Source organism: Crocodylus porosus, unplaced genomic scaffold (assembly GCF_001723895.1).
Source record: "Crocodylus porosus isolate Cpor-Errol unplaced genomic scaffold, CroPor_comp1, whole genome shotgun sequence".
NCBI lineage: Eukaryota > Metazoa > Chordata > Crocodylia > Crocodylidae > Crocodylus > Crocodylus porosus.
In genome coordinates, this window is record NW_017728906.1 from 84,555,018 (window position 1) to 84,575,191 (window position 20,174).

The 20,174-nt window shown below is 41.7% G+C and overlaps 1 protein-coding gene across 3 annotated transcripts in view; it reads right to left on the reverse strand.

The window, feature by feature from the left end:
- Positions 1 to 11,985: 11,985 nt before the first annotated feature.
- The window catches only part of TSGA10 (testis specific 10), a 51,104-nt gene continuing 42,915 nt past the window's right edge, over positions 11,986 to 20,174 (reverse strand). For all 3 annotated transcript variants that reach the window (XM_019529476.1, XM_019529475.1, XM_019529474.1), the window contains 2 exons: positions 17,249 to 17,383; positions 11,986 to 13,871 (listed from right to left, as the gene is read on the reverse strand). In XM_019529476.1, coding sequence (XP_019385021.1) covers positions 13,847 to 13,871; positions 17,249 to 17,383 — 160 coding nt within the window. In that variant the 3' untranslated portion in view covers positions 11,986 to 13,846. The remainder of the gene's footprint in view (positions 13,872 to 17,248; positions 17,384 to 20,174) is intronic.

A 20,174-nucleotide genomic window follows, 5' to 3' on the forward strand; every position in this document is an offset into this window, starting at 1 on the left:
TGCTGCTACAGGAAACGGCTAGGAATGTCAATAATTCTCTGAACCTGCATGAAAGTGGTGCTTGAAAAGACCCCTCTCTGCCCATTTGGCAGTCACTGAGGCCAGATACAGACACTTGGGGAGGTGTGGGGGGTGGGACGGTTAGACTGCATTAAAAATGGCCACTCAATCTAACATAGACCACCCAGGTGCAGACCTTGTATGAGTTAGGTGAATGTAAGTGTAAACTGTAAAAAGTTTAGGACAGTTAGATCAGTTTAAAAATGGCAGACCTGATCTAAGTTAACCCCACCTCTGAGGTAGTCTAGCTTGGATTGCACTGGCCATTTTGAGACCGATTTAACTATCCTGAACTTCTGTACAGTTCCCAGTGCAGGACCAGGGCTGGAAAAGCCCAGCTACTGGCCCCAGCCCCAGGGCTCCGCTTTCCCTATCCCCCACCTAGCACCGGGATATTTTTAGCCCCCTAGCCCCTCACCCCACCTCCAGGCAGACAACCCCCACTATGAGCCACCCAGTCCCCCGAGCCCACCAAACCCCCCATTCAACAAGCCGTTCCTGATGCCACTTTTACCAGCATTTGCCAGTGCTGGGAGTTTAAGGAAGTAAGTCAGGTAGGGGCAAGGGCAGGCAGGGAGGCGGCATCTGGGGGTTGAGGGTGGTCAGGGGGCTAAAAATATCCCCTAGTCCCAGGGGGTGGGATAGAGCCCCCCCGATCCCACTGATCTCTCCTGGACCAGAGCAAGCCCTGGCAGACTACACCTGCCCCCAGTTCCTCCTGTGGACCTTGTTTGCTCCCCTGATCCCCCATGAAGATGCCACCTGCCCCTTCAGTCCCCCTGCAGACCTCCCTAGTTCTCCAATCCCCCCAATCCCTCCCACAGACCCTTCCCACCCCCCTGGTCCCCTCATGGATGCCACTTGCCCCCCCCACCCATCATTGCCTTCCTAACCCCCCTGGTAGTCCCTCCTATCCCAACCTACATTAGATTGAGTTGCCATTTTAAACTCAATTTAACTTTCCCAAATATCTGTAGGCCCATAAAAAGAGGGGGAAGGGGAAAAGATACAGATTCTCTGCTCCCTACCTTTCTCCTGCATATGCAAGTCAGGAGTATTTCTAATGAAGCCAATAGGGTACACCCATCTCAGTAATGAAGTCAGGCTCAATAACCTGAAGAATATTTGCAAATATAGAAAGAATGTTTAAAAAAGACATTTTAGAAGGGCATGCAAAATTATTATAAAAACAAAGCATAACTGACACTTTTTTCCTTCTTTTCTATATAAAACAGTCAAACAGATTAATTACCTAGCAATACAAGCAAGCAGAATGCCTGCTCCATTGCCAGCTCAGCCTGAGTACACCTGCTCCCTTTCCTGTGATGATAAGGCCACAGAGCTACCATGAAATTGCTTTCTTTCAATGATTAAAAAGCTAGAAGGCAAGTGCCTGCAATAATAATGCCAAGGGTTTTTTTCCCCTGTAATCTGATCTTTGCCCTGTAGAAACTGCTGATGAAAGCTTGCTTCCATTCACTTTAAAGTTTATATAAAACCAAACTATATTTTGTTTTTGTAGAAAAAGACTAATTTCCAAACAGTATTAGCATGATTTTCCCATGCCAGTACGGTGTAATACTTGGTTCTCCTATTTCACACAAAGTAAGAGAAAGTATGACAAAGGAAATAATTGTCAACCAGCCTTATGCTATTATCAAACTGAGAAGATGTTACAGTGCATGGTTACCTTCTCTGATGCTTAAACAGACAATGTACAGCCAATGGTATGAGGCTAACCATACACAAAAATTGTATTAACTCGAATACCACACACACACCTTTCCTGTCAATATTAGGCCTACAAAATTGGAGTGCATGTCTTAAGCAAGTAAGCTGCTTTTTCTTTTTTGGAAGAGAAGCATGGAAGAACAGCAGCGGGGAGACAAGCAACTGTGTTCTAATGGAGACAAAGATGGCTGTGGCTTTTGTCTCAGCAAGTGGAGTAGAGTCTCTTATGTTAACCATCTCACAGCGGCAATAGCTATTGATTGAGCACTATAGCTTGTGCCTGAAACAGCACTTGCCTTGAGCAGGCATGCAGCCTGCCATGCCTTGATGAGGTTTGTGGTATGGAAGCAACACTTTATTATTTGCAGAACTATTTACAAAGAACACATATAGCAGTAGATAGTTCTGACTTAGATGATTTACAAAGAACAACAGAAGGGAAAGTTGTCCAGAAGGTCTCATACATGGGGGTTGTAGTACCCATTTATATGTGGACAATGCATGCAGTGAACTGTGCACCAGACCATCAAACTGGTATTAATGTCACTAGCTACAAGCTCCTGATCCTCACAATTCTTTTCAGATGAAGACGGAATAAGTTGAAGTACACAGAAACTACTACAAATACAACTTACAATCCTTCTGTGGAACACAGATTTATTAAGTTAGTGTTCACAACATTTGTATAATTTAAATTGTTTCCATATGAATTGATGTGATATGAGAGAATCAAAACAATTTTAAAACCAATATGTTATTATATCTGTACAATGTTGTGATTTTAAGTTCTCAGAAGAGATTCCTATAAAATAATTTGACACTTAACAGAGCTGATATTTAGGCAGAGCATTTATATTATGCCATACTCTCCCCCATTTTGGGGGGGGGGGGAAGGGTTGGTGTCAAGGAACATGGTGTTGATAGCTGATATGTTTAAAATAATTTAAAAATGTGTAGTGAAAATCTGAGCAGCAATATTTCAAAACTGAAATTCACAACCTATTAAAGGAGAAAAATCATCACTGGAAATTTATAGGATTGTTTCAGGTCATGAATAAATTCATATTTGCAGTTTACTCCTGCCATGCTACCAAGCTTCAGGGGAAAAGCCATAGCTTTTTGCTCCGCAGAAGATGCCTGCAAGTTGAACACATCTTGCGTAGTTTTAAGGATGCATAGGTATGGTTAGGTATTACACACAAGCAGATTTTGTCTGAGCACTTTACAAGTGGCTTTGCTACTAATTTTTCTGCCTAGATGGAAAATGAAATCTTTAAGTACTTTGCAAGAGGTGTCTCTTTCTAGTTCGTAAACTGAAAAGAATGCAGCAAGTCAAAACAAAGTACCCTCTTTTGCCATATGCTCTGCATGGCAAGGCTCAAACCCAGTGGTTCTCAGCCTTGTTAGAGAAGGCACCCCTTACAAAATGCCAGCTCTCCCCTTTCGCTTGAGTTTTAATATAGAAAAATAATAAAACAATTCTTCTGTTGCAAAGAATTCAGGAGGACCCCAGCAGAGCAGAATGGTTTTAACACTATTGATTCCTATTTGAAATCTCCGAGTTTATTTTTTGAATCATGTTGGCACACTTAACAGTGTTAACAGGATACAGCACCCTTGAAAAGATCTCAAGACACCCCAAGGTGCCACCGCACCCTAGTTGAAAACCACTGCTTGCCTAATTAAACCTTCTGGCCTAACATACATGGTGGAGAGAGCCTGGCCTACTCAAACCATGAGTGACTGGTGCCTCCTGAACCTGGGGGGCACCCACAGAAGCAGCTGATGGCGGCAGCCCTGCCAGGGGGGGCGGCAGCCCTGCCAGGGGGGGCACCAGCCCTACCAAAAGTATGTGCTGGCCGTCGGGGGGGAGGGGCACTGGCCCCGTCGGGGGGGCACGGGCTCCCCTGTGCACCCTCTACCTGTTGCCCATGACTCAAGCCCTTCAGGGAAGCCAGGGATGCTGAACTGACCTGTACCTCAGCGAGCAGCAGCTGCAACACAACAGACCAGCAGGAGCGAACTGTGACTAGGAATGCAGTCATGACCTGAAATGACCCCATACAACTTTAGCGATGATGTTTCTTATTTCACAGGTATTGGGTGCCAGTTTCACAGGACTGCTGCACTGCCTTTGATTTTTTTGGTTTTTAGCCTACCAGCCATGAACACCACATTCCTTGGCACCCAAGAAAGGGCAAGGGAAAGCCTTTAAACTAGTGTTTCTCAATCTGGGGGTTGCGAACCAAACATGGATGAACGACACAAGATCATCAACGTTGCCAATGGACCCAAAAGTGGGTTGCAAGAATATATATGAAAGGGTCATGAACAAACTTTAAAAATAGATGAACAAACTTTAAAAAGAGATTCTTTTTTAAAGGAGAAAAAACGTGGAGAACCAGGGCTTTTCCCTCAGGCTGACAGAGCTCCAGCTTGCCAGGGACTGCTGCCCCCCCACCTAGCCCCACACACCGTGGGGCTGGGGCCTGGGAGCCGTGAGGGGCACTGCGGTAGAACTGACCATCCATGTTTGCAAATGGGTCCTGGTACAAGAAAGTTTGAGAGCCACTGCTTTAAATGCTCTGTGAACCCAGCGTCGCACCATCTTCTCTAGGCCACCCTTGTCAAAGAGAAGACATCAGGATAGCTCAGGTGTACCAGCACGCTGACGTCAGAAGCCTTGCCGCACTCCCCGTTACGTCACGCAGCGGGGTTGTGACGCTACGATCTAGTGTTCATCTGTGGAACCCGGGCGGTCTTGGCGCCCGCGTGGGGCCGAAGCACCGGGTCCTGGGGAGGGCTCCTGCGGGGGCCGGAGCCCGTGGGCGCAGTATGGGGCGTAGAGGAGGGGGCCACTTACCGTACGTCAGCGGGAAGCAGCAGGGCCCGGTCCAGGGGAGCCCCGGCAGGAGCGGGGCAGCGGCAGGCGGCGGGGCGTGGAGACACCTGCCCCGCGGGCAGCGGGAGGTGGAGCCCGCTGGCGCCTCCTACCCGCCGGTCCCTGAGGGAAGGCTCCCGCCCGCTCGGGACCTCTCCCCGGCCAGGGGTACGAGGGGAGAGGGGCTGGCCGCTAGCCGAACTTGGCACCGCGCTCGTAGCCTGGGGTTCAAGCCAGCCCTCGGCGCCATTCCGGCGGAGCGGCCCCTGCGGCCTGAGGGCGACAGCGCTCGCGCCGCCGCGCACCTCCCGGTGGCAGCAGCGCAGAGGCGCGGTAACCTCTGCTCGCCGCCTTTGCCCTCTGCTACCTGCAGGCTTGTCCCTGTCCCAACCGTTTCACACACTTCCCCGTGCAGAGGTGGACTGGGGGAAGGAGGTGCGGTTACAGCCCGCTTTCAGCCCCGCTCCACCCAAACCCTGCGCTCAGGTGTGGTCACATAGTTAACTCCAGTGCAGAAATCACAGGATCATAAAACATGCGGGTTGGAAGGGGGCTCAGGCGGGGTCCAATCCAACCCCTGCTCAGAAAAGGCCCATCCCCAACTATGTCATCCAACCCAACTCTCTGTCTACCCCCCACTCTTAAAGCTGCTAAGGATGGTAATTCTACCACCTCTTTCAGTAGCCTGGTCCAGCACTTTAGCCCTGTCCTGGTGAGAAAGCTTTTCCTAACATCTAACTTAAACCATCCTTGCTGCAACATGAAGTGGCTGGCACTGAAGTACTGGAGATGGTGGCAAGTCCCTCAGGAAGGCTAGATTTTGTTTTGAGGCTCAGAATATCATACATTTAAACTACAGGACTAATGACAATAGTATTTGGCTTTTTTTCCCCTCCTTTGCTGTGTTAAGACTTTATATATCATCTAGCAAATAAGTGCACATTTTAATTACTTCTTGTTTTTGCATTGATCTTTAACTGAATAATATGGTGCCAGCCATGGGGGCATGTCAGTAAAGCATGTCTAGTTTCTCTGGAGAAAAATGTGTGCTGTGTTAGCTGTGATGATGCTCCAAAACATCCACACTCCCCTTTTCAAACTCCAAGATAGGCCCATGGCTTTGTGGAACCTGCTTTTAAAAAACAAAGGGTGGAGACTCTCCAAGCAATTCAGGTTATGTAGGTGGCTTGTTTTGTCCCTAGTGGAGATCAGCAAGCCACATACAAAGCTTTAATCACAATTAAATGGGGATGGAGTCCAAGGAGCGGTTATGAAAATAATGTTGTAATGAACATTCCCTAGTTGTCTCTCAAAGGCTTCTGCATCAAATTGGCAGTGTAAAGGTAATAATGCTGTGGTTATTCCCTTCTCACTGTAAGCCAGGCTCAGAGCAATTTGAAATGCAAGTCAAATTATACTCATTTGCATGGACCCTTTGCTAGAAAAAAACCGTGACTGGACTGCCTTCAGAATTGCTTCGAAAGAGATTTTCTAAATACAGCTCATCTAACCTGGGTGCCTCAAGTAATTTACTGCAGTCATAAAAGTAAGCACAAGTTGTTGGGGAGATTATATAACTTTTTCAAAGTAAAAGAATTTGATTGCTAAGTTTCCAGGTGCTGGACACCCTGCAGCCCTAACTCTAACATGTGCTTTCACTCCTGCAGGAAAGGTGCATTAACTGAAGCCAAGGCATGCTACATCTTAGCCAGTTCTTTCTTAGTCATTACAAGCTGTTGAAGAGCTGGAACAGCTTATGTATAACACCAAAATTTCCAGAAAAGTTCTTAAATGGGATGTACAATTCTGAGAATTATTTGGGAAGGAAGGGGGGAAGGGGGGAGGGAAAGTATTCCAAAACCTCCTAAAATGAGAAACAAGTTCAAACCATAACTGTAGAGCAGCTCAACTGGCATGTCAAAAGATGAGCTGAATTACACATAACAGTTGTGCTGAGTAAAACAGTGATTATTTTTCCATAGTAACTGACCACAGCATTCCAAAAGAAAAAAACAAAATCACCATAGATAGGAAATAGTTGCAGTTTTGTCTAAAATTAAAATGTTCCAGTATAATAAACAGTAGTTGTTCACTAGCTTTACTAATTTAAATCAAGTTAGACAGGGGTAAGTGAAGAGTTACAAACAACAACACCCCCACAAAAAACACCAAACAAACCCCAACAACCACACTTCATGGTTCACGGCTGCTGTTTATTTCCTATTCTGTTTATTTTGCTATCTTCTCTGGCCTTGATTGTCACACACCTAGAAGCAGAAGAGCTGAAAGAAATCAAATCTGCAAGGTCTCTTCCAGCCCCTAACGTCTATGAGATTATGAAACTTGAGAAGCACTTTGTTCAAAAGATAAGTTGCAGTGCAACTCTGGCAACAAAGAGTATTTCTGTGTTCTTTATGTAATTAAACAGGTGTGTGTTTGAACAATGATACAAATATTTGTTCTTCTCCACCCCCTGAGATACAGAAGACAATGGAAATGCCAGCTGCAAACCTGTGCAGAGGAGAAGTCTGAATTAGAATAACTTTCAACCCAATCCTGGCTGCAAGCCAGATCCATTGAAATACCGTATTTACCCAAATCCAAGATGACTTCACATACAAGATAAGATCCCTGCCCCCAGATAGGTTCTATACATGGCAAGTTATAATTCTGCTGGAGGGTAATCTTAAATTCTTCCCCCCAAAAGCAGTGGCAGCAAGGAAGGGTCCAGACCCCGCCCACCACCACCTTCCCTCCTGTCCCTGGCCCCCCATGCCCATGCCTGTGCCCCCACCACTTGTACCTTGGCCACCTACCACATACTCTCCCTGTGTTTTGCCCTCCCAACTCTGCCCCTTCCTGCTTATCCTCCCCATGCCTGTGCCTCCCACCTTCCTGCCTGTCTGGGGAGGACAAGCAGTGGGGTGGGGCAGGCTGCATGGTCTTCCCCATGCTTCCCCTCACCTGCAGCGGCATATTGCAGGTCTCTCTTGTGAGTCTCCTCCCCACCATCCCTCTACCATGAGACCCCTCCCCCATTGTATAAACTGCCCTGACCTGGGGCAGGTGGTAGCTCATCTTTGGCTTCAACCCTGAGCCAAAGGCCTAATCCAGAGCTGTGTCACCATCTGCCCCAGGCCAGTACTCAAGTCCATGTTGACTAGGGGGAAAAAACCTCTTTGATTAAATATGGCATATGTGACAGAACTCTCTCATGGACTCTTAAATGGGCATGAAGTCAGGACTGAAAGCTGCAGAGAGGCTGGGCAGAAACAAACTGCAGCTTATAAACTGCAAAATCAGTTAATTATAGATGGTCTTTACATGGGAACACTAAAACTATTATATACGTATTATTTGAATAAAAGTTTAATTATATACAAATCACAATTTCTTCCTTTTACCTCCTTAAAAACACATCTTACTATAACAGATTTCCTGCCATTATCTCAATTTGTTTAGGTTACACATTTTTGAGCCTAGTACAACATAAATTACGCCATCTTATAAGAAAATTGAAATATTTTCCCATCTCAGGTAATTTTTTTTTCCATTTGGAAAAGGTCCTAAATTCAAAATCCACCTTGAAATACCTAGTGCAGAAATCTCCTTTCACATGCTCAGCAGGCACATATCTGGATGTCACAAGAGCCACTACTTCACTTTCTTTTCACAGGCTTCCTCGACTGGGAATGAACAAGGTCTAGTGGATCAGATGAAAGCTTGTATGCTTAATTTATCACATACTTCCCCCAAGATCCCTACTTCTTGACTTATTATAGTACTTGTGAATTAAATATTCTACCTTTCCAAAGATTCCTCAGCATGAATCGGGGAGACAAGTCCCTATTCCTCTGTAAACTCTGGGAGAACCAGATTCCGCATACGGGTATCTGGATATATTATGGAACTTTATATTCATACAGAGATAACTTCTTTCTGTATTTTATGTTAGTGGCACACACACATGTGCATATATAAACACTGGTTAATTAATAAACCTTCCCTGTGTGTTCACAAATCTTTTTTATGATGTTTTATTGAATCATTTTTAAGATTTGATAAGCTGTTTACCAGATTAAGGATTTTTCTATTTCCACACACTTAGAGGCACATGAAGTGGCCCTGCTTGCAGGTGGAGGCTATGCTACTCTGTACAGCCTACTACTTACACTGAGAGACATGTCTGGGCTGAACCAGTTGGCCTCATGAGCAAAAGGAAAGCCTCCCAACTGCAGGCACAACAAAATCCAGCTCCCAAGATCTCCACCTCCACCACAATAACTACACCCCAGAACAGAACCATCACCATTCCTACATCTTACACCTGCACCTCCAGAAATGTACTATGTCATCCAATGCACCAAATGCCCTGATGGAAAATATGTAGGAGAAAGCTAATAATAACTGTGTAACAAAATGAGCGCATACAAAATATCTATCAAAGACAATAACATCCAACTACCTGTGGTTGCACCCTTCTTACAAGATAACCACTCTCTCTTCAATCTCTCAATTCTAATCCTTAAAGAGAATTTACAAAACACCTTTCGTAGATAAGCCTACAAACTTCACTTCATAAAACTACTGGATACAAAAAATAATTGGACTAAATATAGGCATTGGATTTCTGGTACATTATAACCTGCTTAACAGCTGATAATCTAATAACCCCAGGTAACGCATCTGCATTTTACCAGCTACATTTTCTCACCACTTCAAATTACACCCCCACCCATCCCCACTGCCGTGAACAACCTGTCTCAAACCTATTGTCTGACAGGGCCTTTGATCCTCTCTGCTACATATTTGTATTTACACACACCTGCATTTTGCATACTGGCTTCCATTCCACCCAGGACAGAACACAAAGCAACAAACTCTCCCTGTGCCTGAAGAATGGTTTTGTACCCAAAAGCTTGCAAAGAACAATTTTTCCAAGTATTTAGTTGGTCTAATAAAAGATATCACATTTACCCAAGGAACCTTGTCTGTCTAGAATGCAGACAAACCTGGTAAAGAGCTGAAATTGAAAAACACCACCTGCCAGGGCAGAGGCAGAGGCAGAGGCAGAGGCAGAGGCAGAGGCAGAGGCAGAGGCAGAGGCAAAAGCACTGGGGCTCTGTCTAGAAGCAGCCAAGAGATACAGGTTTCAATAAGTGAGAAAGGAGGAAAAAATATGGTAGTTCAGTTTAAGACGAAACATTAAATCCCATCAGTCAAGACATTTAAAAATTCTTAAAAATGTTTTTGTAGAGGTTGCTGGAAAGAAGTTGAAAGAGGTTTTGAACAGCAGTGTGCAGTGAATGGTTTAACCTTGCTATAGTGTCCATTACCTTGGGTTAGCAGAAGTCAATGAAAAAGAAAAACCTTGGACAAATTCATCAAAAATTAGCAGAGATTGACAGCTGTTCACATAATAATGGCAGCTGAAAAAAAACCGAGGAAGAAAACCTTTTAAACTATTACAGCATGCTTTGTTACACAAACCCAAAAGTATTACAAATAGTTGAAAACAAGTAAAATACAATTTCAATGTATTTAATATAATTTTGAGCAAAAATCCATAAAATTTCATTTTTAAGTCAGATTACATGAAAAATAAATATTTTTGTAAATAAAATGATTATGTGAAATATAAAAATAACACAAATTTGCGTTGTTAGCATATCTAAATATCACAACGTACAAGCAAAAGATTAATGATAAATAAAATGGATTATTTTTGCACAGGTTTGTTTCCAAACAAAATACAATGACAAAAAAACCAAAACTGTCCCACCACCAAGATCCCACAGTATGAGAAAAAATACACCACAGTAAAAAGTTATATAAACATTTAAATCTGGATATATTCATATACATTCTTCTTTTAAGGAAAAAAATAGGAATATACTGTTAAAGGTTAAAAGGCCGTTGTCAAAAGTGGTAGAAAATTATGACTACTGTATTGTTTTAGTTCACTACCTACATTCCACTTACGAAATGAAGCAAGCTGTAATGGACTCATATAAAGTAACAATAGTCTCAAGCCTTTTAGAATATACTGTTACTGTTAAACATACAATGTCCAATGACCTAATGCCATCTAAATCCACTCATTCTTTAGGAACAATCATATCAGAAAGGTGTCAGTAATTAGGTTTTGGCTCAGATGACATTTCTGATTTTCAAACTAAAGCAAGTTCAGTTTATTCCTGTCATCTTTTCATACTCTCTTCTTCCTTTCATTTTCTGATCTTATATTTGATTACGTGTATTGATGGTACCAGTACAGATCCCTGTCAAAACCCTTTCAAACACTATGTGCAGTCCTTGGCATTCTCTTTAACCTCTCCATCCTCATGCCCTACATTAGACATATTAATCAAGAATATTTTTTAAAAATCTGAGAGCAGTATCACCTCAGAATAACACAAATTATTCCTTCCCTCTCAACTTCTGAGGCTGGAGCAGAATCTTCAGTCTAAAAGCAGCCCAGTGAGGATGAAGATAATACTAACTCTAATCCTGCAGTCTGTATTTAATGGAAATATTCCCATTAATGCTAATGAGACTGCTTATGGGGCTGAGTACTAGTCACTTAAGGAAAGATTGTAGAATCAGGTCTCAAAAATTAAAACCAAGTTTTCTGAATATAAAAAATAGGGCTTTGCAGTTAGGGAAACTTTATGTTTATGAATACACACAAGTGCGTGTGTAATTATATATATAAGGAGTGTGTGTTCAATTTTTTTACATTATTCATCAAAACACTTCTTAAAAGGCTCTTTGAAGTAAACTTTTTAATGATAAGATTTATATAGTTCACAGCAAAACAATAGGTTTCAGAAGCAATGAGTGTCACTAGATAGGAAGGGGTGACTTTACTTAATTGGAAAGATGAATCAGTTACTGGGGCCAGAAGGACGTTAAGTCATCACAAAAATTACAGAAAAAAATCAAATGGAGGATTATTGAACATAAAATATCAGGTTCTATTAAGTAAAAATGCCCACTGTTTCTTAGCATAGAAATAACAACAATATAAGGGGCTTACAGTAGGGAGAGTATTTTACCTGGACTTCCACATTCATGTTGAATCCATGTGTTAATGACAAGTTTATAAAATTACTTCAAAGAGTTTAATAAAAATCTACCAAACTTGTGTCTGCCTCACAATAATATTATGAATTTGTTTCATAGTCGGTAGGGTCAGAAGGGACCCAAGCAGATCATCAAGTTCGACCCCCTGCCATGGCAGGAAAGAGTACTAGGGTCAAATGACCCCGGCAAGGTGTTCATCCAGCCTCCCCTTAAAGACCCCCAGGCCCTCTTAATAATTATTTGTTAATGTCAACAAGTCACTACATTTTTTATTCTTTTTATATTTTAAGTATATTAAAAAACCCAGATATTTATCATCTACATTACAAATAATGTTCATCTACATTTTAAAAACTTCAATAGGAAGTTAGCACAATATTAATAAAATGTTCAATAATTAAGCACTGCTCCCAAATGTCTTTTTTATATAAAACATTTGTAACATATACCGTATAACACAGGTAACATGGCCACAATAGTGGTTATTTCCATAAATGGCTTTTTGAATTCAAAATGTAATTTAGTAACTTATGCATTCAGTACCAGCATTTATTCAAACTAAGAAATATATAAGCTTTAAGACACCAGCAGAGCAGAATGTTTTCTTTGCTTAATAAATATAGCAATATTTTTACATAATACAATACTGAAGCATTACAATGCAGTGCAGTCAATGCTATAGTCCCAGTACTTTAACATGAAATGTGAAGTCTTTTGGCAACTGATAAAAACTGACTTCCAACAGTAACATCCCACTTTACTGGAGCACTAGCTGAGTATAACTTAGGGCTTACAGAATTTAACACACTCTTCACTGACTGCTCCAACAAAAATAAACCTCAAATAAGCATCTTGGTTTTATGAATGCATTTTGGAAACAATTCCATGTTGAACATTTTTCTGGAATACTGCCTTCCCTAGGCAAAAAGACATATTTAATAAGCTTATCAGCCATCTCACAAACAGAACTGGTTTTAAAACCTGGAGATTTCGCTTCATAAGAAATTATTTAAAAAAAATAATCTTTTTTGATAAATATTGCCAACAGGTTGATTAGTTGTTACATTTTTTTAAAAATATTTTCTAAATAAAACTGATACCTATGGGTAGCAGACAGACACTGGAGATTCTTTCTGGCTGGAAGTACAAAGAAGCCAAGACCATTATGCCTGTCCACTTTTTATGCCTTCAGGACTGGGTAGTATGAGGACATGTAGGGCCCCCACTTGTGTTCTCCACTACTGACCCCTAAAGAATCCCATTTTACAAGCATGGGCTGTATGTATAGTCTGTGCAAATAATGTCTAAAAGAAGAAATTTTGGATTGGTATGAATATTAATTCAGTTCTAGGAGAAATTCGAAGTATTCCTGCCTAATGCCTGGACACTGATTATTCAGAATTATAACCAACGTGCTGTTTCTGTGGCATCGCACAAAACTATAGCAATTACCGTGCACATAGGTGCTATTTAATGTGCAATTCTGACATAGGTGAAAAAACACAAAATTAAGGCGATCATAATACGGACTTGGGGCCTAATTCTTCTTTCACACACCCTAGTTTTAAGATAGTGTAATTTCATAGACTTCAACCAAGAGTAAAATTTGGATCCCCAATCTTCTGTTGCCCCCAAAAGAGAAGGTTGGTACATCCTCTCAAGTGTAAATGCTCATCTCAGCAAAAATACAACAGACTCGCAACAAGTGTTTGTAACTGGAAAATATATGCAATTTTGTCTTTTAAAAAGTTTCATATTGTTACATTCTTCCTCATTTTCTCTTCTACACCAGCATATTTTTAATATTGGAACACACACACACATTTCCCTTGCAATATCTGTCAATAAACAACTTCAGTTGCATACCTTTCTTCTTCTGTTTCCTCCAAAGTGTCTTTCTGATATAGTACAAAATAATAAAAGATTACCTAATTTCTTCCCATTGAACAAAATAAAAGAATCTCAAGTGGATTTTGACATCAATTAGTATTCAGTAGGGGAAAATGTTTAATAGACCCTGATTAAATTTGAAACTTCCATCTTTTTAGAGGATGAGCGGAATCTTTTCACATGCCATCTTGAATAACCTTAGAAGTCTCTGAATGTAGAATTCCTGGAAGAGGGGGAAAATTGTATAATTACTCTCATATTTATTTAATAGCGAAATCCATACTGAAGTTTATATTTGTAACATTTAAGGACTTAGGCCTGCAAGTGCTCTTTGTGTGGAACTCCTATTTGCTTCAACAGGGGTTCCACCTACAGGTGATTTACAGGATTAGGCACCAATTGCCCAATTTCAAAAGACATGAGTAGCCAAATGCTGTTTGAAGTCAACCACAATTCCAGCACCTCTGAAAACTGGAGCTATAATGGTTTCCCACTAATTAGGCAGAATAGTAGTTATACAGCACACAGGAAACTTGAGTAGTATTACACTACAGGTAGTATTACAGCAGAGTAATGTAACACACTACGAATTATGAAACCACAGCACAATCCTACTAAAAAGAGAAGATGATAATTGGTTGACTTAATCTACAGTCACAATCCAACCACTCAACCAGCTGTTTTCATGAATAGCCAAAAAGGTGGAAGGTGAAGAATCAAAGAATCACATCAGAACAGCCAATAACAGTGAATAAGGCATTCATCTGGGCTGTGGGAAAGTAAGTTTGAATTGCCAAATACAAACAGGGTAGAGCAGAAACCTAAACTTGAGTCTTCTACATTGTAGAAAAGTGCCCTACTAGTACTCAGCCCCCTGGCTAGTCTGTTTTCCAGGAACCTTTTGTTGAATGTGGCATGCTCGCACAAAGTTTATGTTTTGAAAAAAATAATTTCTGACAAAAAACATTTAGTGAAAAAAAATCCTTGACAAGCCCAAATTGCCTCTAGTTTGTCCAAGTGAGAATGTCTAAGAACTGAACATGGAATGATGTGAAGCATAATTAACCTTTGTATATTTAAGTCCCAAAAAACAAAAGGAAAGAGAAGAAAAAACCTGAAATATAGCAGCCCAGAAAGTATACTGTTTTCAAAACAAAAGTTTTATTTGCATATAAAGGCTATACATGTTTAACTAAAAATATATATAAATTTATTTTGATAAACCAATAGAAAAATCTTAGTGGACAAATTTAAATTGGTTTACACTTAGCTTTTATCAGTTGAGCTGGCAGGGGGGCCAATCCTGTAGCTTATACAGCCCCTAGAGCAGGGTTTCTCAAACTTTATCATAGTGAGCCTCACTGAGCTATGAAAAAAAAATGACTGCGCCTCACCACAGCATCATCATATTTTCAACTTCTGTATTTTGCTGGAACCTCTGTAGCTATGCTCTCTTTTCATGGGTTGTACGCTTTTCTCCCATTGTCACAAAATGATTCATTTCTTATTTAAGCTGTTTCTCATTAAGCATGCTTATTTTAAAAATATTTTTAATTTAATTTCAAAAAATATTTTTGTCCTGATTTACATATGTTTGAATAGTAAACAGAGTAAATAAAGGCAACTGCAAAATAGCTCAAAAAAAAATCTTACTCTTGTATATTATGTGGGGGGGATTGGGTGTGGGGGGTGTAGGGTATGTGGGTGTGTGAGGTTGTGGGGTATAAGTATGGGTATCGGGGGGGGGTTTGGATGTCTCCCCCATGGCACACAGACCCCACCATGGTGGCAGTAGCAGCAGCAGCAGCAGAGGGCTGCCCCTTGGAGTCCTCATGGCCCACACAGGTGGAGCCTCCTGATGGCACTTGGCTCCAGCAAGTTCTGGGAACTGTATGTGGTGGCAGAGGGCCCACTTCGTGAGCGGGCCCCTGGCAGCTCAGCCTCACATGCAGCTCTTGTGATTCAGATGCTGCCAAAGGGAAAGCCCTGTGCACTGGAGCCTGCACCCTGGCCCTGCTCCCTGGCCGTGCAGCCACCGGACCCCACCAGGAAGCAGAGAACAGAGCCAAGCTCACCTGGAGCCATCACGTGGTGCTCCCCGCCACATCCAGCCAAGCCCCAATCTGGACTCTGTAGTCCTGCTGCTCCGCTGGCCATGATCCCTGTACTTCAAGCTCTGCACTCCTGCCAACCCTGGTCCTGTGCTCTACACTCGTGCCAAGCTGCAGTTTCCCCCACCCCCAGCTTCCCTACCTGCTGCCTAGGGTGCTGCCCTCTCCTCAGAAAAGGCTCACAGCTTGCACTTCCCTTGACATGACTCCATGTCTCCCCAGGGAGGCCCACCTGATAGTTGGAGATCCCTTGCCCTAGAGAATTGGCAAACAGAGCAGACACAAAATAGACTTGTGGCTCCTAGCCACACCCCTGTTTGCCAGCCCTTTAGCTGCAGTTCAGAACAGTCCACATTAGAGAGGGCATTAACCTTTAACATGCAACTGCTCACAGCAGATGCTAACTTTAAACACTGACTAGCATTTCTCAGCACATGCTAATTGCAATGTGTAACCTCATCCTGTCATACTGACAAAGGCAACCTTCTGGATTACATATTGTTGCTATCTAGATTTTCCCCAGAAGCACAGACAATTGGGAAGAGAACCTACTTATTGCACAGGTAGGTAATGCTCCATGAACCACAATGGAAGGGTTAAGAATGTTGGCACCCAAACACGAGGAGTTGTAAACCACATAAATAAAGCTGTTAAAACCTTAGGAAATTCCCTTCAGACTCTTGAAATGAGTAGCACATTTCTAGCTCTTGTTAAATTTCAGGTATGCAGCAGATGGCAAATATATATTGTCAGGGGGAAGCTGAGTGGTTATATAACATATTTCCTGGCAATTCTGCTCTTCTTTCTAATGGATCCTTTTGAGAAGTGTGGAAGGCCCCAAGGAGGTCAATTTTCTTGGAGAAGCACATAACTGAGTCTACATATTATAGAATATTAGTTAGCATCTCACCATTGGTTAGGAAATCTATACAATTTTAATAGATTTAGAGAAAGAAGATGTAGAATCCAAAGTAGCACTGGGTATCCACATACATTTAAAGGTTCTAGAGAAAAAGCTCTCCTGTTTTCTCCTCCCCAAGAACCAATGGAAACATATTTATTTTTAGAAAAGTTTCTGTAATGATCACCACTATATTAGTTGAGCACCTTTACAATGTCTTTTCTTTATGGATCTTCGAACTGCATTGGGCAGAATGTCTCTGAGAACATTTCTAGTTTACAAGAAACCCACCTGGCTGGCTGCAGGACATCATAGTCAATTTAACAAGTCACTCCCAATCCCACTTTCTTAGAAATAAGAGACAGCAGGGTAGGCAAAAAGCATAAGGTACATCTAAAGACAGGAGTTCCAGCAGGTGGCTTGCTAAGCCTGAATGTTTTAGGGCTGGAATCAAATAAATTTAAGACTGCACCCTAGTTTTATGTAATCCATGGGTCGCAGTATTTCTTCTGTTGCCCCCAACATTTCACAATTTAAGTCTCTGTTTTCTTTCCCTGTCAGGAGTTGGAATATACTTGAACTACTTACCCTTCCAAGGACCGGTCCAGGGTCCAATCAGGACACCTATGGAGGGGGGTTTCAGGTGAGGATGTCCTTAATGTAGAATTTAACTGGTAAGTAGAAGTAAGATTTTGGTGGCGAAGTTCTTGTACAGCACGTTCCCTAAATTAAAATGGTAGTGTATTTCAAAGGTGACATCTACTAAGCAGTAAATCTTCTCCATACGGCTATTCTTTAGACCTAAGATAGTTCTTTCTTATAAGGTGGATATGCAATCTAAAAAGATGTGTACACACACACACACACACTTACTTCTTTTTAGACTGCATATATTCATTTAAATTATATATGTTGTCAGCCTCTAGATAAAAGGTTGTAGGTTGAAATCTTGTGTCAGATCAGATCACATACCCAGTTCAACCTGTGCACTATTCTGCACCATTAGAAATATCATTTACTATAAGAGAAACTTGCACTTCTTCTTTGGTAGTTTTCCAGACAGAAGCTAAAAATTCTATAACTTTCAGGATAAGCTCAGTTTCCTGATGGTCAGAGCTTCCTTTCTTGCATTCTAAGAGTCACATGATAGCTACCATGACAACGTGATGGCAACTCCAGTTGTCTACAGCTGTCCAGTTATGTGTTACTTATTACTTTATAATGTACCATATTCTCTCGCATACAACACATCTTGGAATATAATATGCACCTTGCTTTTGAAAGGCAACATAAAGAAAACAATTTTTTTTTGTACTAGCTGAATAGAAGTAGCTAGGGAGTTGAGGCTACCTACTGTTGTGATCCTCATAGATCACTACAGATTTTACTTTTGGCTTCATCCTGTAAGTAGAAGAAACTATTATTGCTGTATCTCTTTCATATAGTGCACACTACAATGTGGTCATGGGTTATGGTGCCATGGCGAGAAGAAGATGGCTTCTTGCGCCCACCCACCTCTGAACTGAGTTGGGTCATTGGGGCCCACAGCCTAAAAATGTTGTCAGCCATTGTTCTATCAAAACACTTCAGGAAATGAGTTTGTGCAAAAATACCAATAGGCGGTGTCATTGTTTATATGAGGTGAATTGCAATGATGCTGCATGCCTTTTATCAGGATTTCCTGATTTATCATGGAAAGGTCCCGATGGCTAGGGTCCCTTAGCACTTCTAACAATTTTCTGAGTTTGTATGGCAAATAAATGACTCCAGTTTAGAGAAACCAAACCATTTAAAAATATATTTTAGTCTTGGAATGTCAACAAAGATTCAATTATTATTATTCAATTTTTTGCCTTATTTATAAGATAGTGAGCTATACAAATACAATCAAGAGGCTGATGTGCTATTTAATACACGCTTCTCTGTAGGAGAGCTTGGTAAATCTTTACTGTTTTAGGTGGGGGGGTTCAAAATACTTCATAATATACTGTACCCACACACATTTTCCTCTACATTTCCACTGCTTCTAATTCCTTTTTCTCCTCCTTTCTTATTTTTTCCTCTTCACATTTCCATTCTTCAATTTCTATGCTCCTTTCCTCTCTACTTTCACTCCTCCCCTCCTTTTGACTATCTATATGCATTATAACCAGCATATCCAATAGACGGGAGCAGAAAGAAAGGGACTGCAGTTACTACCTTAGTAACTGATATTACTCACCTTAGTAACTGATATTCTTCAAGATATTCTGCACATGTGGACTTTACCCATAGCGTGTGTGAGCCCCATACATAAGAGTTTAGAACATTTTCAAGTGCAGTTTCAATTAGAAGATTGTGCATGTGCCCTGCATGCCTCTGTCTTTCCCCTTCTGAGGGCATAAAGGGAGGAATGTTTCCAAACACTTAGTTCCTTTGCTGCTCAGAATCCAGATGAAATGATTCAGAGCTGACAGGAGGGCAGATGACAGGATCTACATACACAAAACATCTCAAAGAGTCAGTTATTGTAAGGTATATAGCTGTTCTTTTTCCCTTCAATTCTGTGTGTATGCAGATCACACTCATCATGATCAGTTAGTAATGTGGTTCTCTGGTGGTGGGAGCTAAGAGTTCATTTAAATAAGGATTCCAGAATCACACTCTAGCAGAGCATCAATCATGAGTCTGCCACTAAAAGCTAGAAATTGATAAATGTGTGAATCAAGGACCATCTAAAAATTCCTGCTAAAATTGGAGTCCTGTTAAAACAGACTAGTGAAATTACTTGTGCTGTAACTGAATATGTCCTGAGTATGCTAGAGGTTCTAATTTATGTTTATATACGATTTTATATATTGTTTAATCCAATCTGCTATTTGCTTTGATAGTCTCTAACACCAATCTATCTTTGCTAGAGTCATAACCATGTGGCCAAGTGCCCAAGGCAGCTGCCACACAGGGGTAGTGGCAACTTCTGGTTTCTGTCACTGCTGCCATTATGATTGTGTTGGAGGCAGCCATTTCTTATGGTCTCCTCACTCCTCCCAAGCTGGCACTTGGGGCAGTTGGCCTGGTTGCCCAACCCTAGTTACTCCACGGATCTTTGGATTTGTTACCACATAAAATAAAAAGCCTAGGAGACTTGCCAAAGCATCTCACTCAGCTGAGATGGCATAAGAACTCTCAGTAGTATCAAAATTAGCTTGGAGCACCTTGCTAATGTAGCTATACTGCTTTTGGTACCTGAGGTAGTTTGTTTCAATCTACCTTCTATGGCAGGGGCATCAAATGTTATGGCATGTGGTGCCGTTCTATCCAGACTGGTAGGCTACAGGGGAACAAAGCTAGGAGGCAGAGCCTGTCACAGACTTCAGGGTCTCTGGGCCCTGATAGCCCTGGCTCTTGGTGGCAGGGGGACAAGTGAGGTCTGTACAGATACTACACACTCACCCTATGGCTCCCAGACTTCTGCTGCTGCCATGTGTCCCCACTGCCCTGACCCCTGCTGCCCCCACTAGACCTCCTGCAGTTG